The sequence below is a fragment of the Fringilla coelebs genome (genome assembly GCF_963513975.1).
Source record: "Fringilla coelebs genome assembly, chromosome: 6".
Taxonomy (NCBI): Eukaryota; Metazoa; Chordata; class Aves; order Passeriformes; family Fringillidae; genus Fringilla; species Fringilla coelebs.
This window is the reverse complement of record NC_140034.1, coordinates 38,765,608-38,789,997: the sequence shown is the minus strand read 5'-3', so window position 1 is coordinate 38,789,997 and position 24,390 is coordinate 38,765,608. Positions and strand designations below refer to the sequence as shown.

Below are 24,390 nucleotides of genomic sequence, written 5' to 3'. Positions count from 1 at the left end.
GCACCATGGTATGGCTGCTGAGCATACACAGCAGAGATTGGAGGGCACAGCAAGTTCAAGCTGTGTAAATAATAGGGGAAGTTTGTGCACAGTTTTGGCTGGAAGAACCCATTTGTTTTGGATGGTTGTTTAAATGGGAAGATGTTCAACATGAGTGAAAAAAGAAGTGAACCCCAGAGATGCTCTACTGTTATCTACTGAGCTGCTACAAGATAGGCAAGGTCTGTGTGAGACTGGTCAGACCTTCCCATCCAACACAGCTGGACTCAAGGCCAGCCGAACTAAGCCCTCAACCTACACCCACATACCAGTGGCATAAGTGAACCTCCTTCAGACAGACTTCTTAAGAACCTAGATATGACTAAAAGAGTTGGCCCCTTGTAACACAGAAATAATAAATCCTGCTACTTCATAGGAAAAAGCAAGCAGGACCTGGAGTGGGACCAACATTTCCAGTGAGCAGCTACAAAAGTGAGAGGCCATGTGACAAGTCCAAAGCCATGAAAAAGACAGTGGCAGAATAGGGGTCTATATGGAGGAATAGTGAGCTCACCGGCATCACATTAATTGACACTGTTCTCTGAAAAATGAAAATAAGCCAAGAGTGGCTACAGAAATACTGGCATATTGGAGGGACAGATCTCCAGTAGGTGCAAGCTTAAAGCTTTTGACTTTTGTGCCAAGGAAACATGCTTATATTTAACCAAGACTGTAAAGCCTTCTGTGCTGCCATTTCAAGAGAAGAATGACAAATAATACAGTGCCTGGGCTTTGTAACACCTTCTCCTGTCTGTTCAGTAGCTAAATCACCTTGCAGGACCCTGCAGTCACATGTCTGCGTCTGCACCACCAGGGGTGCTGCTGTGTGAGAGCCCAGGTTCCCAAGAGATCTTAGATGGGCTCACCTCCTCGGGGAGTGGCAGTCTCTGCAGAGGATTGAGGTTCAGCACTGGTATGGAGCTGGCAGGTAGCTGGGACTCAGGCAGGTCTAGAGGCAGGTTCTGTTCCTGTTTCACCATGATGGAGCACAGTTTGGGCCCCAGTGACCACACTCCATTCTCCAGCTCTGAAACATGCACAACATGAGAGTCAAACTCTAGCAAGAAGAAGGCAAGGAGAAAAGAAGCCATGCAGACAGCTTCCTCTGACTGAGGGGGCTGTCTTTCCAAGTTTAACACTGTCACTACACAAGCATGTGCAGGCCCACAACACAGAGTACAAAAGGGAATGAATCCCCAGTGTGTGCTCCCCAGTGTGTGGGGAGCAGACAGGACAGAGATAGAGGAATTGCTGGGCTCTGTACAGCCCAAGCTCTGGAGGACAGTTGCAGGGTTTCTTCCCCCAGTAATGTCTAGGTCTCATCCTCTGGAGCTTATTTATATTTAGGGTTCAGTGAAAGGAGGATGCTGGGCTGTTGTTCCTCAGGCTGCATGGCCAGCGTCACAGAGCTGCCAGGTGATTTACCAAGAATAGCACCATCTCTGTGCTGGAGAGCTGGTGAGAGAGCAAGCATGATGACAGTGAAAAGATGACAGTGCTGCTTCAGCCTCCTGATGATGTTTTGCCAAGTACCAGGGCTTTGGTGCATGACAGAAGAGAAGGAAGGTCTATTTCTGTGGAAAGAAGCCCACTGCAGCACCTGCTTGTGAGGCTGCTTCCACAGCTGCTCCCCTTAGTCTCACCTCTGAGACTCTCTTTTCTACCCTGAGCTGCTTAGGGTACTGAGGAGAACTGAATGGAGCTGTGGGGGCATGCTCCCCTTGCCTCCTCCCTGCTCTGTCCTGTGCACATCTGTGGTGTAAGCCTGGCTTGCCACTGGCAGTAGAGATCCCAGATAAACTGCAGATCAGGTGGGAAAAGGACTGCTAGGCAGTAGAGCTGCCTGGGCTCTGCTCTAAAGTTTCAGTCTTTGCTCTTCAAATTGAGCCTGCCATCCTAGCTGGCCTGCAGCCTTGCACCCTCCTTCCTAATCCTCACCCGTTCCCTTACCCTTTTTATCTGACAAGCAAAAATACATTTGGCTTGACATGGGACAGACTTTTTCTAAGTGTGTCACCAGAGAGAGCTCCAGTTGCCTCCACAAGGCCACAGTCTGACTCACTCTCTAACCTCTCTGCACTGCTCTCTGTGTGCAGCACTCTCAGTCAGGCCCAGGGATGTTGCCTAGCTGTCTGCTGCCCAGAGCAGCTCTGCAGTGCAGGCCTCGGTCCAGAAGATGTCCTGGCAAGAGGAGAGAGGGAGAAACGTCTTTCTCTGCTCCTGAAAAGCCTGCATGAAGAAGAGTACAAACAAGCAGCTGTCCGTGTGGGAGCTGCCATCTGATCTAACTTAAAGGTATGTTAAACATTGTCTTTGCTCTACTCAGCCTCTGTTTTCAGGAGAGGCCAGGGCAGAATCCTGCCTCTGGCCTTCGCTTGGACAGAGTGGTGTTAAAGCCCAGACAAGAATTATATATGATAACACAGTGTTGGCCTTGCCAATGGAATATGTTGTTTTCCTGTCTTTGGTCTAGCACCTCTTATTTCTAACTAGCAAGTCTCTCTAGCAGATGTTCATTCCTTCCAGCTGCCTCTGCGACTGGACATTGTCAAGCACAGAGGAAGCTCCTGTGGCTTCTGCGTGTGTCTCAGCTGTGTGTGCTGCTCTCAGTGCTGCTGGATTGCTTTTTAGAGCTTCCCACAATGCAGCAGGGCTAATGTCATCATGCAGCATCTCAGGTAGGGGTGCACTGTACAGCTGAGACAACACAGAGCCTACTGAGTAGACACAGAGTGGACTGTGTTTTCTCTGTCCTGCTAAGGACACTGAACCCACAGCTAGTAGTGAAGTCCTAGTTACACTGATATGCAGACAAAGCCCTTCTGATGGAAGGAGGAAAAGTGTCACACAGCCACAAGAGTTTGTATCCAGAAAATCTGGACTGCTGCCTTTCACAGAAGGGGCCTTGTGAGATCTTTTAGTCTATCCCACTGCTCTAGGCAAGTTCAACCAAACCTATGTCACTCCTGATAGATGATTCACTTGAACCTACCCCTTTGAAAAGTGCTGAAGAGTTCACAGCCTCCCCCATTTAAACACTTCTGTGGTTTTGCTATGCCCACTGTGGGAACATTTTGCCTACTGACTACTCTGAAGTTTCTTATTATCATTTGAAGCCTTTTCCTCCTCATCCTTTCTGTTGCAAAGATCTGCATTTCTCTTTTTCTCAGATGTGTGGGGTATCCTCTTTGTGTGAGGGCTGCTCCTGAAGCAAGTTGCCAGACAAGGGAGAGCAGACCACCAAGGGCTCTCCCTGATCAGACTTGACTCAGTGAGAGAGCAGCCCCCAGTGCTGTCAGTCCAGACAGGCCAAGGGGCAGACACCCAAATAAGTATGTGCCGTCCTCCCATTTCCTGTCTACATTCTGACCCTGCTCTCTTTCCCACCCTCGGAGATTCTTCTGGGGAGTGATTGGGTTGCAGAATCAGAGACAAATAAGCATCAGAGGGTGAATGAGGGACTGAGGAGTAGGCATCTTTTGTGGACACATCTAGGTACTGCTGCCTGAGCGGATGTTTCAGAGGTAGCACTGTAACACTGGAGATTTCACTGTATGTTGGTGGATGAGGCATGCCAGGACACTCATCCTCTGCTCTAGATACTCTGTAGGTGCTCTCTACCTATTGGGAAGAAATATGACTGAGAGATATCTGTATCTGCCCAGGGTTCAGGTGAGACAAAGAGCAGTGAGAAAGCAGGACCTCTACAGGAGGGCAGGCACTAACCCGAGGCTGGTCCAGTGCTCACTGTTCTGCACAACCCTGGCTCTCCCTGCTCCTGGCATCAAATCACACCCTGCAAAACTCAGGGCTGGTACTGAGGAATGAAGCAGCCAGTCCGTATGCACAAGCCATCTGGAGAGCAGACTCCACTGATAAGCAGGGTCACAATGCACCCAGTGGCTTGCCCTAGCTGACCTGTGTTAGTGGGATCCATGTGGGAAGGGGCAGGATTTGGAAGAGTTTTAGAGATCTGCAGAAAAGCTGGGAGAAAGCTGATAAAAAACAAGCCTCAGCCAGCTCCAAGCCTAGACAGAGCAGGGGCATTCCTGAGGAGCGCTGCAGACTGAGCAGAGCTTGCTTAATGTTAAAGAAAAACCATTTCTGGGTAATTAATTGGAACTGAATGTCTAAAAGGACTGAGACTGGATGGAGCTGTGCCAAAAGGACTGCACAGTGTTGCAAATACTGGACCTGACTCAGGGTTTCACTAGAATATGACTCACATGCAATTATGAGCCAAAAAAGCCCTGGAAAGATGAGCTGAATTATCTAGCTGCAGGACTGGGTGCATGGATACTCCTATGCCTGCCATTGTAATGCTAGGCCTTACTCCCTTATAAAACTGATCTGCACTCTCAGAGAGCAAGTGCCAGGCCCATCTCAAACCCTCCTGGGTTATGCACTGTACACCCTGTGCTGGCCTCTGCCCAAGGATCAGTGTCACACCATTCAAGGGAGTCATGGTCTTGCCTTTGAGACATAACAGCAGAAGGAAGGGCATGTGCAGACACAGTGGAGAGAAGAAGTGGTGCTAAGTGTCTCAGAAAGGAGTCCTTGAGATAGCTTCATGCTGGCAGTCTTCATCTCACTGCTTTCTACAAATGCATTCTTTTGGCTTCTCTCATTCTTGAGTCTTATTCATTTTTAGGGGCAAAAGAAAGTTGTTTTTATTTGTTCACACTGGTTTTGGTTTGTTTTTTTTTTTTTTGGGGGGGGGGTTTGGTTTGGTTTTTTTTTTTTTTTTTTTTTTTGTTGGTTGCCCCATCCAAGACTGTACTGGGATTAAAACTAAGGAAAAAGAAATGCAAATTAAAAGCTTTTTTGGTACTAAGGCCAAGAGTTGCTTGGCCTGCCATAAACCTCTCTCGTAGTATCTCTCTGAGATGCCCTTAAGGAATGTGGCAGATGGTTGTGCCTTTTCAAGGACCAAAGAGGTAGCAGAGGCCAGCCTTCTCTCCTTCTGCCTTGGCATTTGTCCAGAAAGCTGGGATCATTTCTAGTCAGGAGAGGAAGCCTCTGTCCCAGGTCTCACTGTTGCTCAAAGGAATAGCTCTCTTCTGTGTAGACTGAGCCTGTGCCACTGCTTTTTCAGGCAGCCTGGTGTCCATCAGCTGTTGGGACACCCACACAATCCCACAAATTACAGGACTCTCTGCAAGGACAGCTCTAAAAATACCCAACCATCATAAATTATCCTGAAATGAATTGTTTTAAAAATAAGTTTTGAAATGACTGTTCCCCTCTGTCTCCTGCTAAAAGATCTGCTGGTAAAGAAGCCACTTAGCTTTCCACATGTACCAGCACTGGTTACAGCCAGAGACTCATGCTTCCTATGTGCAAGCCAAAACCCTGCTGCCTGATGCCAAAATGGAGCTGGATCTAGGGCATCCACACCCAAGTTTGCAGGGTCCTAAAAAGACATTGCCTATGGCTTGCCAGAAGCTGGCAGCACACTAAGCCACAGCCAATTACCATCCTTGTAAATAACAGTAAGCCTTGCAAAGGAGTAATGTGACTATCACAGCACAAATGGAAAGGAAAAATGTGGGCAGTATTTGACAACAGTGAATCAAATTCTTTCCCAGACTGGACGTGCAAGTCCAAGGAATAGCCAGTTTGTCCTTATATATGAAAGCCAGCCATAGCCTCTGCTAACAGAGGTGCCCAAAGCTGAACAGTGTGCACATCTCATGCTCACCATTAGCATTATCTTCAGTCTTGACAGGCACAAGGGGGCTCTGGGGAGCAGAGTCTCCACTGAGGGAATAGCTGTGCTCTGCCTGGATGCCTGGAGTGGGTGGATCCAGGTCCATGTCCAGCAGAGGGTTCTTCTCAGCCAGTACTGGGTCGTCGAAGAAACTGCTGAAGAGGTCATTGGAGAAATCCTCCATGTTGTCAGAGAAGTGATCCAGGTTCTCTGAGAAATGCTGAGGAAAGACAAAGGGAGAAAGAGCATTAGTGTCAACTCCAAGAGGGATCTGAGAGCCTTCCTCCTCACTGAGAGTCAAACCTCAGCATCAGACTTTTTTGCATGGCAAAAAACAGTTTCTATTCCTCGCCTCCATCAATCTGACAAAAACACCTCGAATTAAGATAGAAAGGGATGTGGTGCTGTACATCACTGCATGTTTATTTATGCCACAAACACACATGAAACTTTTCTACATTATCTTATCTCCCCCTTCCTTTGTGAATATCTATCTGTGTCTTATAAATATTATCTCACTGTGACAACAAAATGAATAGAATACAAGGAAAGAGATTCCTGTGATGATAAAATGTGTGGCACAAAGTCATGGTCTTCAGCACCTGTCCTGAGTGACAGACACTTTTTCATGTTCTCTCCCAGCAGCAAGAAGCACATTGATGCCTCAGAGAATATCAATCCAGCTGCTGATTTCTATCAGAGAAAAAAAGATCAGTTGGATCAACATAACAGGAAGGCCCCCTGTTGTATTTAATTTCCTCTGGGATTTAACAGCCCCTCTGTGGACCATATGAGGCTGTACTTCAGCCAGATAATGCCTGTGAAATTCAGCTCCCCGATGAAGTTTAAACACTACAGATGGGCTGTTAACAACAAACAATCATTCCACTAATCATTCCAGTAACAGTCAGTAAATCTGGCCAGTGCTGCTGCAGAGCTGAGCTCCTGATGCTACAGGGAACCTTCTTCCTTTGAGGCATATCCTCCTATTCAGAAGTCAAATCACTAACTTTTCCATTTGCTACAACAAAGCATTGGTTGGGCAGGGAGAAAAATGATGGCTGCCAAACACCAGCTGAAAAATTATCCCATTTGTTGGCAGATTGAGGCTTCTGGCTCAGGGAGAGGAAAGAAAAGACAGATAGATTCAAGTGACTATATTACACAGACAGAACTGTGTAACTTAAATGAACTGGAGAGAGCTCAGCAGAGTCAGACTGGGTCTGTCCCCCCACCCCCTGCCTGGAAAAGCATCTCGGTGGGCAGAGAGGCATTGAAAGCAGTATACTGAAATACCAAGAGCCACAGTATGAATGAGAGTGGGAGAGACCACGTAGGTGCTAGAGTGGAGACAGGAATACCAATGAATTTCAGGGTGAGAGCTCAGCTCAGGAGAGAGCCTGGCTTCTAGAGAAGCATGGGGTGTGTGCAGTCCTGTCTTTTCCCAGTGCTAAGACTGAAGCAGGAGGTGGCCAGAGGACCCCGGATGCTGGAGCCTATAGGTTCCTGCTCCTACCGGAAGGTATGTTTGTTTTACCTGAGCGCAGTACTACTCTGTCAACATTCCACTGGCTGTCAGAGCTTTGGGGTGAGGCTGGGGAGTGAAGTAGGTTCTAGATGAACAGACCCACACTTCCCATCAAATGGGGGAGGGAGATGGCAAGGGGCAGCAATCTCCAACATGTCAGTGCCTTTCACCCTCCAAACATCATCCTTCGGCTGCTCCATTTAAAACCTCAGATGCTTACAGAGCATGCTGGAAGTGGGGGTGGAGTCCCTGCCACCTGTATTCTGCCTGACACAAGATTTCTCTCCATTCACTTCCTTCCCGCCTGTCTTCTAACTGCCTGGAGTGACAGCCCAACACACGACCATCCAAGGCTTCCCTGGAGACCAGACACTGCATGTGCAAGTAGGGTGGAGAAGGCACACTCATCCTAAATCCTGGTGTTGAGGCCCTCCCTACAATGTCTGGGCTAAAGTTTTCTCCACTTGTTCCCACAGCAGAAGCAGAGTTGGCGGGGTAGTTTGGTAAAATCCATCCAACCATCTCCAAGTTGCCTAGGAGCATTTTTGCACTTGAATCAAGTAACAGAAAACACCTACCATCTGTGGGGAGTGTAACTTCAGAGGGAGCTGAGTCAGCAGATGGAACTGGGTTAGATAGTTATCTAAAATGCACTGGAAAACCAGGTTTTGTCCTATCCTACAGCATAGAAGGATAAAGAGTTTGGAGTTCTGAGCATTAACCCCAGAGAGTGCTTGCTCATGTAACAGCTGTTCTTTGTCTTGTGTTCTCTAAACAACACAAGCAAACACAGGATGTGAACACGATAGCCTTATGGTAAGGGCGAGAACCACAGAAAAGTGAAGGGATTCAGAGTGCTGGCTGCTAATGCACCACGACACACTAGAGCGGGGCTCAAATCATATTTCATGTTGTGACCATGAAACTAGAACCACTGTGTAGCCATGGAAGAGAAGCAGAGCTGGATGGACAGCTGTGGGGAGAGCTGTCTCTGTCTGACACTGCCACGTGCTTCCAATTTCTTTCATGACTGTGCATTAACAAAGGCAGAGGTGAGATTGAAGAAAGTGAAGAAAATGCATCCGTGCAGTAGTTACACAGATTATCTTTTAGGGGCATCCCACCCACATTTAGAACAATGATCCCTTGGTCAGTCAACAATCTCTCTATTGTTGGACAAACCTACTTAGAGGGAAGAGGCGGAGATGCGTCCCTGGCTTTATTCCGAAACTAAAAAAAATCACCCCAGCAGCTGCTGAGGGGTGAGAGATGAGTAATGAGTGCAAGGGATTGAGTATCAGAGCCTTAACACAGGCACACCAACATTGGCAAGAGTAATTTCAGGTTTCTCATTATTTTAGACACCACACAGCAGACTTGCTGCTGGAAGACCTCGCTGTTTGGAAATGAGGATGCAGGCAACACTGTTCTCCCAGAGGTGCAGGAGTTCAGGTCCCCAAGAGACCATTCTCTCCCAAGAGACAGAGGCCTACTGCACAGTACAGGAAAAACGTGGGTGATGAGCAGAGAATGAAACTTGCACCCCTCCCTGGGAATCCAGAAATCTTGTGGAATCTACCCCTCTCTGTGCTTCTGGGTCTTATCCTCCTAAATACTGGCAAAGCCTTCTCATCAAAGCAGCCCGTTTCAGCTCTCACCACCCACACATATACCAGTCCAACATCTCCAAACACATTTGATGGAGAGAAGGGAGCTAGCCCATGAGATTGGCCATAACTATAGTTATTATCAAAGGGAGCACCAAGGATCCAACACCCTCAAGGAGGGAGAGCACCTAGAGCTGACACAAAGCTGGAGATTGTTGTTTTACTCAAAGAAGGTGGCAAGAGGCAGAGGAAAGCAGCAGAATGAAGAGTATAGCAAACAAAAACAATAACAAGGGTTTGTAGCTGGCTACACCCATAATGGAAACTATGGGACCAGCAAGAAGCTGCCACCACATCCCAGGAAGACTACTGGGGCTCTTGGGTTCACTGTTCTCTCCTGAAGTCAACAGGTATTGTTAATTTTAGACTTCTAATTTGTATAAGACAGCTGTACATGCAACCACATGGTGAGAAGAAAGAGCGTCCTCTTGTCAAGATCCAACTGTGATGGACACAGTGAGGAGCAACCCAGAGTTTATTTTGGCTAGATGCCATCAAAACCACTACTAATTAATTTAGATTGAACCTGTTAACCCAGAATATGCAAATATAGTCCCACCCACTCTAATTTTGGGAGCTGCACTTATCTGGCGAAACTCGGAGGAAGCTTCAGCTATACTTCTGCTTTGTATGTGTGAGAGAGGGTTCAGGGAACTAGGATATGGTGACTCAGGGCTGTGTACATCACAGCAGCACATGGCAGGGTCTGTGCTCCAAGATTCTGAGCAATGAAGAGAAGCAGGTTTATCACCTGACCAAATGGATAGCAGCTTTATTGTTGCTGGAATGGAAGGTGCTGGGTGGTCACTAGCCCTCCGTTCCCACCCAGGCTGGGGCCAGCACAGCTAAAGGTCTTCATGTGCTGCCATGAAATGACATGACTAGGCTGGGCTTTGGGGAGACTTTTGCCAACACAATGGCAACAAAGGTCTCAGCAGACCAGGGAAGGTCCAAGAAAGAGTCCATGGGACTTGGGTGTGAATGAAGGTGGGATGGACAGAGATTCACAAGCACAGCAGCCTCATCCTCTCACAGCTTCTTCAAGACCAAAACTCTTTGAGAGTGCCTTCCAACGAGGCTGAGATCAGCCAGCTCCTGCTCCTCAGAAGAATGGCCAAGAGTTTCTAATTGTGACAACGAAAGGCTCAGCAACTGTGTTGAGATTCTCCTTTAAGATATTTCAAGTAGCTTTCACACAGATGGGTCTGGCTTTAGTAAGGGGGACCAGTCAACTGGGAAACTTGACCCTTACCATCCTGGCCTAGAGGGAGTGGGTGTGCAGTGTACTGAGGGAAAACAGTTTCCAGATGGGATACACAGCTCACAGAACAGTCTCATTTTGCATTATTCGCTCCTGTTATCATCCCCTCCCTTTCACACTCTCCTTCCTTCTTCTTCTAAGTATGCTCCAAAGCCAAGAAATAGCACGAGATGTGTTTCCAAAGCTGTATTACCAGTGAGCGGTCAGGGCGGGGGCAGCCAAGGGACAGAAATGCAATGGCGAGGATGTGCTGAATTTCCTGATCCAAGCCTGATTTCTAGCTGCCTGTCCCCCTCAAACTCTAGGAGGACAGGGAGGCAGTGCCCAAAGAGGATGAGCCAGTGTGCACAGGTATGGGGAGGCAACAACCATTACATCTCTAGGCCCTACAGAGAGCCATAACCTGGTGCCACAGTAGAATCTGCTCAGGCTGAGGCCACCTCAGCCATGGGGAGAGAGTGAGAATCTGTCAGCTCCTGGCTTCTGCTCCCTCCCACTCCTGGTGATCGACACAGGCACTGACTCTTCCAAACATATTTCCACCACATGTTTTCATCCTGACCTCATGCTTAGGGTTGTCTAAATAGCACACTGTATGTGCGTGCGTGCACTTCTCATTCAAACACCCTTTCCTGTTGTACAGCAGTTATCTTGGGAGCTAATGCAAGGCATCCAGACATCCAAATGCAAGCTCTACATATACCCCCACCCAGAGCTGGTGTTAGAACTCTGGAGGCCCCAAGGAGAGACTGAGGCACAAAGCCTTCTCCCCTGCCCGGTTGCACATGGGATGCCTTAAGGTAGCACTCTTGTAGCCCAGTGGCACCATGCATGGCTGAGGAGGTGATGACTTCCTCCCCCTGGATCCACTTCTCTGGACTCATCCTGGCTGCATCTGTCCCTCCTTTTCCCTTTCATGCTTCCATTCTTTGACTGTGACTTTCCCCTTCCCACCTCCAGCTGAGTTGTTTGGACACAGTCTTCCTTCAGGATCAGCCTGGTTCTCACAGCCTCTCTCATTCCACCACAACAGTCTCACTCCAAAGAGAAAGCAGAGAGGGGCTAAATCCAGCTGGGCAGCAGCCCAGGCCCAGGAGACGAAAGGCCTTTGCAGGTTGGAGGTTCTGCTCATGCTGGCAAGCAGTGAAGATGGGGAGGGGATTCTTCTGAGTTTTCTCTTTTCTTTTGAAAATTTTTTCCTCTTTGCTTGCCAAGATAAATCTCCTGTCCCAGCTGTGACATCTGCATTTCCCTTCTCTGCTTTCACTAAGGAATGAAGCCCCCTGCACTCCAGCTGCACAGCCGAGGTTTTCTTTACATTCCAGGAAAGAAGAGCCCATACACTCCAGACAGTCCTTCTGCTCTCTTTAAAATGCAGAGAATTTTAGACCTTATGAAAGTGAAGTTCTCAACTGTGTTAATAAGATTCAGGCAGGATAGACAGATGCTATGCACACTTCTCCACACAACCAGACAGTGCATGTGCACCCCAAGGGGCACAAGTGATCATCCAACTACCCCTTGGGTGCCATCCCTCTGCTGCTCCTCTATCCTGAACCCATATTGCTCTTGTACCTCACATATCACAGGTCCCTGCTGATCCATGCCTGGTCCACCCAGGCCCCGGGTGTGCCTGAACAGCTTGCCACTGACCTGCAACCCCCTTGCTGTTGCTGCTTCTCTGTGTGGCACGGCCAAAGCACCAAAGGCCAAAGTGGCTGTGAATACCACTGTCGTTCCCCTCCAGCAGCAGGACAGTATCCTGAGCAGCAGCAACCAGTCTTTCCCAGGCACTGCATCAGTGCCTAAGTCACCTGTGACTACTTTCAGAATCACAACCTTGGCATGTATGGTGGACCAAACACACCAGACACCCCAGGGTGGCAGGGTTTGACTGAAACTGATCTGGAACTAGGCCCAGAATTTGCTGCTGTCTGTAGAATTGTAGAATCACAGAACCACTTAGGTGGGAAAAGACCTCTGAGATCACCTAATCTAAGCTCTGACTGAACACCATGTCAACTGGAACATGACACCAAATGCCACAGCCAGTCTTTCCTTAAACACCTCCAGGGATTGTGACTCCACTACCTCTCTGGGCAGTCCATTCCAATGTCTAACCACCCTTTTTCTGAATGAATTCTTACTAACGTTCAACCTAAACCTGCAGTTTAAGACTACATCCTCTCACCCTGTCTCTGCTTGCCTGGGAGAAGAGGCAGAGCCCCACGTGGCTACAGCCTCCTTTCAGGTACTTGTGGAAAGCGATAACTTCTCCCCTGAGCTGCTCTCGTCCCTGCAAGGCAAAGGCACAACTCGCTGTGGAAACCTCCTTCCACCGCGCATCCGTGCCAAGGGCCTGGATTTACAATTTCCAGCGCTAGGCGCCACAGGACCTAGGAGGGACCGTCAGCGGCTCAAGGCACAGCCGGGGGAGGGCTGTGGCGGGCGCGGCGCCCAGGCCGGGCGCAGCAGCGGCGGGGGAGCCGGGGCCGAGGAGCCGCAGCCCCTCAGGGCGGCCGCGCGCGGACTGCCCGGCCGCGCGGGGACGGCGGCGGCGGTTTAACGGTCGCCGCGGCGCGCTTCCAACGGCCCGCAGCCGCGGCCGCCCATTGGCCGGCGCCGCCGGGAGGCGGCCAATGGGAGGCGGCTGCCAGCGGCGCGGCGCGCCGCGCGGGAGGAGTGCAGGGTTAGGACGGAGCGGCGCGGGCCGGCCCCGCTCATCCCGGGATGCCGGGATGGGGAGCGCCCCGGGCACATCGCCGCAGCCCCTCCGGCACACACGGTTCTCGCGGCGAGCCGAAACCTTCCTGGCAGGCCGGAAGGCTTCGTAGTTTCACCCCCTCCTGCCCTACAAGCCCGGCAGGGGGGACAAAGCTTACGGAGTGGGTGATGTTGTTAAAAAGCATGTGCACAACATAGACCGCATGGAAGTTTCGTGGCCGAGATCGGAGCCGTGTAATATCCGGCTCAGAGTTTACAAGCCTACAGTTCATTGGGGAGAATCTTGGGAGGCACCAGGCGCAGGGGAAGAGGGTGACATAAGTCTTTAACTTAAATGCTTCTGCCTCTGAAAGAATGAAAAGGGAGTAAAAGGCATGTGGAAGGTTGAAATCTGCTAGCCTCTGACTGCGTTTCCCAGTGGCCCCAACGGAGGGTTTTGAGTGCTGCTAAAGTCATGGATACTGGTGTCTCCATACCTGGCACCAGTGTGTTCAGCATAAATGGGATTAGCAGCCGGCACACAGCACCACGGGCAGTAGTGATGTGGGAGAGATCGGAAGTGCCCTGCAAGGGGAACGACTGGAACAGCACAGAACCCAGGCTGAGGTGATTCACAAGACAAGTGGCATTGCAATGTGGCCACGGCTGTGTGGCCATATGCAGGCTCTCCTACCACCTGTGGGTGCCAGGTTCAGAGCAGCTATGCATGTGCTAGGGAGCAGAGGGGAAATAGCGGCCTCCCCTTGGGCTAAACAGGCTCCGCTGGCCTGGGGTGGAAAGCAGCTACACTACGTGGTTTGCCTGTGGCATGTGAGTCACTGAATCTGCAGAGATAGGAGCACCTCTCCTCCCAGCAGTGGCACCCTGGAGAATAAAAAGAAATGCCTCTGCTTTTCAGCATGCTTTTGCTGTGTGTATGCTACATATGCAATGAATGTCCCAAATTTCCTTTGGCTTACAACTGCCTTGCAGCTGACTCTGATAAAAAAAAATTAGAGCAGGACTTAAACCATACACAGAACTGGACACAACTCTCTCATGATGAAACATTTTGATCGGCTGCTCTTAACCCTCATTTGGCAGAAGATTTGGGGCAAATTTCTAGGAATTTGTGAAAGGTAAAAAAAAAAGCTTGTCCTGCTAGGCTTTTTTTGAGCTTAGAGAACTGAAGACAAAACTTGCTTGCTACGAAACAAAGCCACCCTTATTTCTAAGCCATTGTGGTGGCAGCTGGGTTGTGTTCAAACAGATGCGTAGGCGCTGTTCTCCATGGGAATGCAGGTATCCCTGGGCAAGCTGGCGGGGATCTCTTCCTCTTCTTCGCTCCTTCCCAAGCCAAGGTCAGTCTCCAGGCAGAGACTTCACATGAGCAGTAGCCCAGCTGTATTGTCATCTCTGTCCCCAGATCTCTGCTGTCTTGGCTGAATTGGTGCTTTGCCTGTTTGTGTGGACATGGCAGCCTCAGCTGCGTTTGCATCAGGCTCCCAGTGACACCCTAACTCCACACCATGATGGGGCTTTCAGCTGCTATAGCATCTGGGGGTGGGACTCCTGAACTTTGTGTCCTTATGTGTGAAAATATAATCCATCATTTTTGGGAAGGCCCTATCTGCTATGTTAGCCTGATCCACCTCCACCCTTGGTGTGCCCTTGCAGAGCCCATCCACCCTTTCTCAATCCCCTAGAGGCACAGCAGCCAGAACACAACTGGCAGATGCATTGCCAGCCCAGCCCTGCAAATCTAGAGGTGAATCTACCCCGGAAAAGCCTACATAGATTGTGTGTGGTATGTCTGCCTGGGCAGTTTAGAGAAAAATTCTGCTTAATGGTGAGGCATGCACAGTGTGACAGCAGGCAGGGCAAGTGAAAGAAAATACTGGTTTATTCTGTGTGACTTTGTGAACTATACTGCCATGCTGATGTGAAACCATTTCACATTACCACCAAATGACATGAAATGCAACAGACATGACAGTTCAATACAATTAAAATAAATTAGAGAGGTGCTGCTGCTCAAGCCGTTCACCAGTCAGTGGGATGGGAATGTTTATTCAATAACCAAAATAAATTGGAATAAATGCCACTCCACCATTTCTTCTATCTTTTTTTGGAAGCTTCTGGCCCTGGCCAGTAAGGAGTTGAAGCTGCCAGAGTTGGCAGATCTCTACTCTTACACAGCTTGTAAGCCCCATGCCATTATGGGCCTTTTTTTCTGCATCTTGCAAGAAAGCAACAAGAAAGACACACTGGTAGATAGAGGAAATCTGCTCTGGGAGATTACCAGAGGAGGAGGAGGAAAGTTCTGAATTATCGGTACAATCATCTTCATTTGTCTCATTGAAACTGTTCAGCTCAGAGAGCAAAATCAGAGATAATTCACAGTTTGTCCCATGGCAGGTCCCTGGAGACCCATAAAGAAAAGCAGGCCTTGAAAGAGGAAGAGCTGTACTCTGTTCATGTCCAAAAGCTGAGGCATGCAGCTAATACCAAACATTACTGGTGGCTTTCATTCCTTGGGCCATTGTAAAGGGCACTTAACAGAGAACTAATCTGGGCCAGCTGATTTGTGACTCAAGGATGTGAAGGATTTTCACGTAAAATCTTGAGAGAGCAAGAGCTTGGACTCTCTTCAGTGGCCGGGCTGGGCAAAAGTTGGGTTTTGCAAGCAGATTGAACAGGGCCCTGCACCAGGACAGTATTCAAAGCAATTCAACTTGGAATGCAGATTTCTGACCTTCTGCCAATATCTCAGTGGAAAATCTATGCCCTAAGCAGCAGATAGGAAATTAATCTTCAGCTCCGATGCTGAGGGTACCATTTTCACCTCAGCAGTGGAGCTGCAAAAACCAGAGTCTCTGGAGAACAGGGAAATCCTTTCTAGGGCACAAAGAGCAGTAAGGCCTCTAAAACCATTTGTCACTGCTGGGGTAACCTGAATTAACTCCATCCTGGGGTAGAATGAAGATGTGATGCTGGTGAACCAGGGGTAAAAGCCCTGCATTTCCAAAGATAAGGATAGATATCCGACTGGTCAGAGACCAGGCAGTCACTTCAACCATGGGATGAAAATCACAGCTGAAGGAGAAAAGGAAGCCAATGAAAACCCCATCTCAAAACCTGGCTCTCCGGCTATCCCTTCTTCAAGCCAGACTTCTCCACAACAAGGCCCAACAGCCAAGGATCCTGTAGCTGGTGAAAAGAAGTTGAAATATGGAGATACATGGTATCATGTACTCAAGTAATGTTAGAAGCTTCTGAGAAGAAAAATTCCCATGTTCATTTAAAGCCAGGAAACCTATTATGCCCTGGACTCCTGCTGTGAGAGCTCCTGCATCTGAGATCAAGCAGACATCTGCACCCTAGCATTGGAGTGGTCTCTGCAGAAGCTGGTGGATTTGGGAATCCATTTTGGGACATCCCTGGACAAGGGAGATGATGGACAGCCTCATGAGTTTTAGGGCTTCGAGGAACCACTCTGGTAATCAAATATGGCTCCTTATAGAGATGAATGTATTCTGCTTCAAATTCGTCATCTGCAACTGAGCTCAGTTTAAAGGCTCCAGATACATCCAGACCTTTCAAAAAAACCCCAAAAAACCCCAAAACCAAAACACAACACAAAAAACAACTGTTGTAGAAGAGAAATACAGTTACCAAACAAACGAGTCACTGCAAAGAGGGACTCTTTAGCTTAAGCTTCCAAAATGTTTTCTCAGTCTTTTTGCTCTTAGATGAACAAGTCCTTACTACTATAGATTTTCGTGAGAACAAATAAATCTGTGGTCTGTGGTGTGGCATGGCCACCTTGCCAGGTTGTTCTGCAGGCAGGGAGAACTTGAGGAGTTATCTAGTGATGGCAGGTTGTAGTCATGTAACTCCATATTAGCAGCATATTCAAAGATTAAATTATTTTTCTGTGTAATTAATTGCTTTTATTATTATTTGATTATGTTAAATAGATTTTAACATAATTAAATCACAGGTGGAAGTGAGTGATTCCTGTGGCAAAAGAAGTTACATCCCTGCCATGGTGGCCAGCACTGCAAAGCAATAATTAAGACTGTGTGAGCCTCAGAAAATCAAGACAAAATCTACAGTGGTTTTGGCTTCTGGACATTCTTTCAGACAGGGCCTTATTTTGCAGATATACAATTCAGCACAAGAAGCAACCTTTCAGTATCCATCATGGTTTTATGTGCAACAAAAGAAAGAAAAAAACATCAGTGAGATAAAAAAAAGCATCAGTGAGATCTTCCCTCTTTGTTCCTTAACACCTAGCCTTGATGCTAGGTGAATTTTCCCAAGTATAGTGTTCTCGATAAACAGGAAACATTTCACAAGTGCCCAATATGTGTCTCAACAAAGATCCAGTCCCCTGCTCCTGCCCGGATCCTCACAGCATCAGGCCTGACAACCTCTTCCCTCATGCCTCTGCTGCTTGATACCCCTCTGCTTCACTCCTCCTTCATCTTCCTCCCGTCTCTCTCCGAAAGGGTGCACACATCTGGCTTGCCTTTATTGTGTTATAAATCTCACCCTGCATCTTGGGTTTATTTTCTGAAAGTTTTGAATGGTGTCTTGGAAATGCTGTTGGACAATAGGAGCTCTTTGAACCCAGGCCAGCTGGATGGGACTCCTTGCATTGCAGCTGACATGCAGGCTTTGGCGGTCTTTCTCGACTCTTTCCTCTCTTTTCTTTACAACATTTGAGTTGTCCTCAAACTTTATTTTTGGAGTGGGCAGTGCATTTCTGAATATTTTCATCATTATATTATTATTCATTATGGTCATGACTATTTCTCTTTCTGCTGGCACTCCTGGGTGGATCTCTCCTCTCTCACTTAATATCTTGGGTACGACTACCTTGGCCACAACCCACTCAAGCAATGACTCAGAATCCCTGGCCTGCTCCCAGGAGAGATGCAAGAGTTTTGCCAATTGGTTTAAAAAGAAGCGATCGTTTTCCAAAGCTACTCTCTCACTCAACAGAGCTGAGCTGGGTGGAAAAGCTCAGTTCTGTGGTTCCAGGGAGTCCATCCCTGGTGGACAGGCTGTCCCTGGGTTATTATGAAAGCAAAGCCCTGCTCTCTTCACATGCAAACAGGATGACTTCTGAACCAGGCAGTAGGATTCTCCACTGAAAATAATTTCGCTCCCTGGGGGTCACTGCACTCAATTTTCCCATTCCCAAGCCCCTGGAGGAAACAAAGCTAAGGGAGGCATGTGGGCAGGATGAGGCATTGTAAGGGAGGGAGTACTGGATGCTCAGGTCAAACTGTTGCCTAATGTATCATCACACAGCTACCCACATCTTGAGTCAGAGTGGAGAATGGTATAATCTGAAGCAGGCCCTCATATTGCTGGGTTTGGGGTTTGCTTGCAGCAGTGGTACATGGTAGAGAAATCCCATCTTCTTCCTCTGAGTATCTCAGACTTTACCAACTATGCAGGAGGGTGGGAATTGCTCTGATTCTGAAAGCAGGAGGGGATCTATGCCTTGACTGTTTGCCCCTCTACACATTGAGTTTAGGTAGTAAAGAAGGCTGTTTTGTTCTTGTGTGCCTTCTGTGACTTAAAAGACCTTCAAACCGCGCTCTTATGGAGGCAGACATACAAATCTTCTTCATTTCATGTGCTAGGAAGGATACAAGAAAAAAAGAGATGACTGGTCTTGGTGAGGTATGGCAGTCTCCCACAGAACATGGTGGGAACCTGAGTAAATCCTTCCAACTGGACTGCACTGCCTCCTGCAAATGGCACTAAGTGATGGAGGGAAAGGGATGACAGGCCTTCCACTATCAAGAGTGGGTGCTTGGCAATGTCAGACCAGATCCTCCCCAGCCTTCCTTCCTATATGCTGGGAAGCCCACCTGCCCACCTGGCAGTCAAGAGCCCTGGTGTTCCCTGAAGCAGGTATTTGTAAAGAAGAGGGACTGAGATCATCAGTTGCTTTTTACTCACATCTATTGAAGGGAGGAATAGGTCTTGAGTCAAGTAAAACTCTCCTTCCTCCTGTTCTGCTGCAAAATCCAGCAGGGCAGGAAAGCCCGGGAGCATCTGAGAACAGTGGTCCCTCTCTGTGCTGGTGTTGAAGGCTGAACTGACTCCAGAGCTCAGCCACCGTGGTCCAAGCACCAGGCAGGGGTGTCAGTCTCTCTCCAGCTGCAGCACGGTGCAAACCACAGCCGGTTCCACGTGCAGAGCTGCCTCTCCTGGGCTGGCAGGCTGGCTGCAGCTGGCCTCCGCTCCTGCTGGCAGGGTGGCATTGCTGCTTCTGCTTGAGGAATGCAAACTGCCTGAGCTTGAGGATCGGCCAGGAAAAGTCCACAAATAGCAACAGGAAATCAAAATGCCCGCTCCAGACATGCCCTAGATATGAGGCCATCCAGCACAAGGAGAAAAATCAAATGCTGGACAATGAAGATTACATCATGCTGTGGATGAACACGTGAGCCTATCCAGATGGTGCCATGCCAACAGGTCCAGATGGCTCAGGAATGCTAACTGCATAGCTACCTCTCTCATCTTTGCTTTTTTTTCCCTCTTTCTTTCCCTATTTTCCATCCCTTCTGGCATCCTTCACTCTTTCACAGAATAAGTAAATAAATCCTCTGACAACTCTGCGTATTTCATCAAATATCAGAGAGGCATCTGAGACCAGGGGATGGGCAACTGCTCTGGACATGGGTCTCTGGCACTTGTAGGCATCAAAGGTGCTGGGTGACCTCACCACACTGTGTGGCTGTTGGGCTTGACACAGGTAGTGATGTGTGCCTTCACCTCACCTGGGACTTCAGATCCAGGTCACAAAGGAGGAGGTTGTAAGGGCTGTTTGCCTGGAGCCTGAAGCATGCAGGAAAATTAAGAAATCAGCATTACTCCTGCTCTGCTGCAGCTCACCCCAGCTGCTTACAGCTGCCACTGACTGTTTGCTGTGGCTGCAGCTACAAGGGAAGGAAGAAAACAGTTTTGCTGTCCTAGCTAGCAGCGTCTACCTACCACCCAGGTACTAATTAGCAGCAAAGAAAAGAGCATAGCAGCCTCTGTTCACTCCCCAGTATTGACCAGAGCAGCATCTGCTGCTACTCTGCTCTCTCCCAGCATGACAAAAAAGAGCTGAAAGCCATGTAAGAACAAAGTGAAAGACATGTGCTTTGCCAGGTCTGAAAAAGGGCTGCAAGCCATTTGCTCATTAATTACTGCTAATCCAGCTGCTGGACCACTGCCAACTATATTTGACAAAACCTGAAGAGCAGAAGAAGGATCAGAGGATGAAAAAGCAACCTCTGCATCACTCTTCCCAATGGATGATGGTGATCTTAACTTTACAACAGAGCAGACAGAGTTACTGTGAAGAAAAGGCCCTTCCAAAGAAAGGGAAAGTGCAAAAAAGTGCTGAGCAGCAGGAGGGATGGGTCTTGAATATCATGCTAGGGACTGATAAAGCCATGATATTCTGGTGTTTTATGAGAAGGAGCTTGTTACCTCCTTCTCATTTACAAACCAGCAGAGAAATAGTTCAGGAGCCTGAGAACTCAGCCCAGCACTGACCATGCAGCAGTTTTGGGCAAAAATAAAACAGGGTGCTCTCAGCAAGTTGCACCAAACTGACGGAGAAGTTAAGTTTTGTGCCTGAGCCAGGATCTGGTTGTACAGTGGAGGATGAGGTATGAGTACAGCCCATTCACTAGATTTATAAAGCACAAATTGTTTGGTTTTCAGTAAGGCCCAGAATGGTCAGGTCAGTAGCAGCATGGGCCAAAAGTACTTTAGTTAAAATCCTGATGCTGACCAACGCAGTCATTCATACTGACACAGAAAGATTACTCTGGATTAGCTCGAAGTATCTGAGGTCAGATAGAGACACGTGCAGTCCACAGGGATAAGGAACAGGAGAGGGGTGAAGGATAGCTGGGATATCAGTGGAGAATAGATCAGCCAAACTGAAAAAGTGACAAATATCATGTGTAGCTGCAAAGTCATTGAAAAAGAGTCCAACTAGGGAAGCAAAGTAATAGCTCCTATGGACCTTTCCTGGCAGATACTTACTAGCAAAACCCCACTCCAGTCTTAATTTTTGTTAATCTGCTTCACCCATTGGTGACACTGCTCCTTTTCAGCAGAAATAAGGATGTCCACTTTTTTTATAGTGAGCGAAAACTGCCTCACTGCAAGAGACACCCTGAGGATCACACACTAAGAAACTGGCAGAGCCAGGACTAAAATACAGTTCTCCCATTCCCAACAACCTCACTGCAGCACTGTCCATAAAGACAGAGAAACACAACAAAAACAAACCCAACATCATTCAATTGGCAATTCAGTATTTGTGGCTCAACAGCACCTCATCAACTGTGAGAGTCTGCCACATTTGATTGGAAAGAAGAGCCACATTTCCAGCACTCCCTGGGCAAAGAGCTCTCAGATTGAGAGACTGAAAAGTCTTTGAAAGAAACCTTCCATCAACAGTCTTTACAAATGTCAGAGTTGGTTTCCTCCTCCCTGAGCTGCCTGGCTTGCAGTCCCTCCCCCCAGGACACCAGTGAACTTAGCCAAAAGCACCTGCCCAGCTCCTTCCTTCAACTGTCATGAATTTAGCAGACTCATTTAACACCAAGCTGCTCTGACATGCAACAATTAACTCTTGAGGCTCTGGAACTGAGTCCTCTTCTTCATCCTGGTCTCCCTCTACCTTTTTCCCTTCTAGAGGGGAAAGCTCTCCTCCAAGTAGTGAGAGGGCTGCAAATATTGCAGAGCCAGAGCAGGTTCTCACGGTAGAGCCCCTGCGCATTGAATAGCAGAGATTATTCTTGAGCTGCAGTGCTCCCCCTGGATGTGCCATGCCATCCAAAGGAGATGCCAGTGACCCCATGACACCGTGGTGGGGAGCCAACGTGGAGGATGTTGTTTGGGCTTTGATCTAACAAAGCTCACCTGCAGGAGGAATGCTGACAATCCAATAGGAATGTCCACAACCAATGTAGCATCCAGTTCCCTCCTGTGTAACACAGCTGGTGTCAGGCCCAAGTTGTAGTACTCCTCCAGCCTTAGCTGCCAGGTTTCTCCCAAGGGATCCCTGACATTCCTGTTGCAGGGGAACTCCTAGCACAAATTGCTCAGCTGAAAGCATTATGTTTTGCATCTATTCTAGGAAAAATGCTAACTGCATTTTGAGCAGGCTTTGCTAATCGGGTCAGCCAGACTGACCTAAATGAACATTTTTCCTAATCAAGACAAAGTCACAGTGTAAAGAAGCCAAAAGCAACTTTGCTGAGGTAGTCAGGGGTGAGTTTCCTCTGGAACAGCCTGGACAGTGATTGTAATAAATGACCTCACATAAGGCATCACCTTTGAGCTCTAAAGATGGTACTAATTACTTTAGTACTGGTTTAGATTATGTAGTAGTTTCAGGGAGTATAGTCTTGCACAGTGCTTTATAGGGAATTTCTCCAGTCTTAGAAAGTGAGAAGATAAAATAGGACAAGAAAGAAAGAACTGAAAGAGTATGGATACGTGCACTTCTAACTTTCATGATACCTTGTTCTGGCTGATCAATGCGTCAAGGTAAGTGTAAGACAATTATCACTTGGATACAGACCAGACCGGAGCAGCACCATGTGATTTCAAAGGCAGAAAGCCCCGGACAGGTTTAAGAAAATAAGAGTGAAAGGAGAGATACAAAGAAAGAGAAAAGAAGGTGGATAAAGAAGTCAGAAAGGGGAGGTTGAGAGGATAAGGCTGCAGTGTTTGGGCCAGTTCAGGAAACTACAGGAAAGGAAAACTTTGAATGATGTAACTGTACAGGAAAGCAGAAGTAAAATTTGTTTTCTTGAGCAGCTGGAAATAAGTTGGATAGATGTAAACACTGCATGGCAGACATGGGGAACAACTGGGTTGAAAGACAGAGCCTACCTTTCAGCATGCTACTTGCAGTTGCTTGCCACTTTTGGCCATGCCCTTGGCTCTTCACAACCTTTCAGCTATTTCTGCTCTGAGGAACGTTGCAAAACATGCAGACACCAACCCAAGGAAACATCTAACAACTTACAACACAAGTTGAGCTCCAGATACAGCAAAAAGTAAGAGACGAGCTCCATGTAAGCACCCACTCTGTCCTAGTGCCTGGCTGAAAACTGGATCAATTATTTCAGTCAGGGGATACCAAACTACACTGAGGTCACTAGCACAGAAGTCACCTGCTGCAGCAGGAAAAAGATGGTGCCAGCATAGAGAGACAGCCAAGAAAGATGGCTTTGGTTCCACCTTTGTTCTTACTTCTCATCTCCCATGTGGAGACATGAAGTCTCAGCAGTTCAGATGTGAAAATACAGTCCCTGGCGAAAGCTGGGATTGGTAGGACGTAGTAATCCGAGGACTAAGACTGGCTTGGAATTGAGGACCTAACACGTTTGGCTCCTGCAGCAGACATGTCTCCTGAAGAAGAACAATGCTCGCCACAAGGTTGCTTGTAAAGTACCTTGCTGCACAGATCTGGAATTCCCCAGGGAAAGCTCTCAGCCAAATTAGGCCAAGAGGCAGGTTTTGAGCATTTCTTAGGAGAACTATAATGGTTTGCTTCTTTGCTGGTGCCCTATCTGTTTTCCTGTAACTGCAGTAAGGAGAGTCACCAACTGGCTTTTGTGAGCCATCTGGTTTCCTACACTGGACTGTCCACAACAGGACAAGGATGCCTAAGCTTTAGTGGGTTGACTCATCCCTTCCTTGAAATGCACTGGAACAAGTGAGTCTTGAGAAACAAACTGCTGTATCAAGGACACAGTCCTGCCTGTGGTTATGTGCAGAAGATCTGCCATGTGGCCATCCCAAAGACAACTCCAGGGAGTTAAGCATTTTCATTTGCTTCCTTTAACACTGAAAATTCTTTCAATAGTAAATAAGTAATTATTAAATGCTAATTAAATACTACCTTAAAACCTATGGAGAAATGCTGAGGAAAAAAGGGAGCATGCAGAGGAATAACTTTTCTCTGAGGAAACACAGCAGTAAGTCACAGAGGTGTCAGCCTGGCCATATTTTAAATAGTGCAGCTACAACTGTGGCTGTGAAGAATTATGTCCCTAATTCTAAATTCCCCTTCAAGGGGTTGCTTCAGAAAATGCTCTTCTTTCCTAATCCCTGCTCTACCAGAGACAGCTCCATTTCAGGCAAGAACAGTGCAGCACCAATGGGACCAATACAGCACCAGTCATGGATGAGACCAGAGCAGCGCAGGATAGGACCAGTGCAGTACCAGATGAGCTCCTGAGCAGCAGAAGACATTTTCCATCAACGAACACAACACATTTCATTAAATTCAGAAGTTACCACACATTATGGGTGGCTTCTGAAGCCACCATACAGTACAAGCTTGTCCACTTGTACTGGTACCAAGAGAAGGTACAGTGGGCCAGTCTTAGAAGTTTCTGCAGTCTGATCTATAAAATGAGACCTCAGGTTTATC

At 47.9% G+C, this 24,390-nt stretch overlaps 1 protein-coding gene across 1 annotated transcript in view; it reads right to left on the bottom strand.

The window, feature by feature from the left end:
- Positions 1-24,390, bottom strand: part of CREB3L1 (cAMP responsive element binding protein 3 like 1) — a gene marked incomplete at its 5' end in the record, with an annotated part of 43,061 nt that overhangs the window by 13,050 nt on the left and 5,621 nt on the right. The window contains 2 exons of the mRNA XM_084208074.1: positions 906-1,066; positions 5,741-5,969. Of these exons, the coding sequence (XP_084064200.1) occupies positions 906-1,066; positions 5,741-5,969 (390 nt within the window). The remainder of the gene's footprint in view (positions 1-905; positions 1,067-5,740; positions 5,970-24,390) is intronic.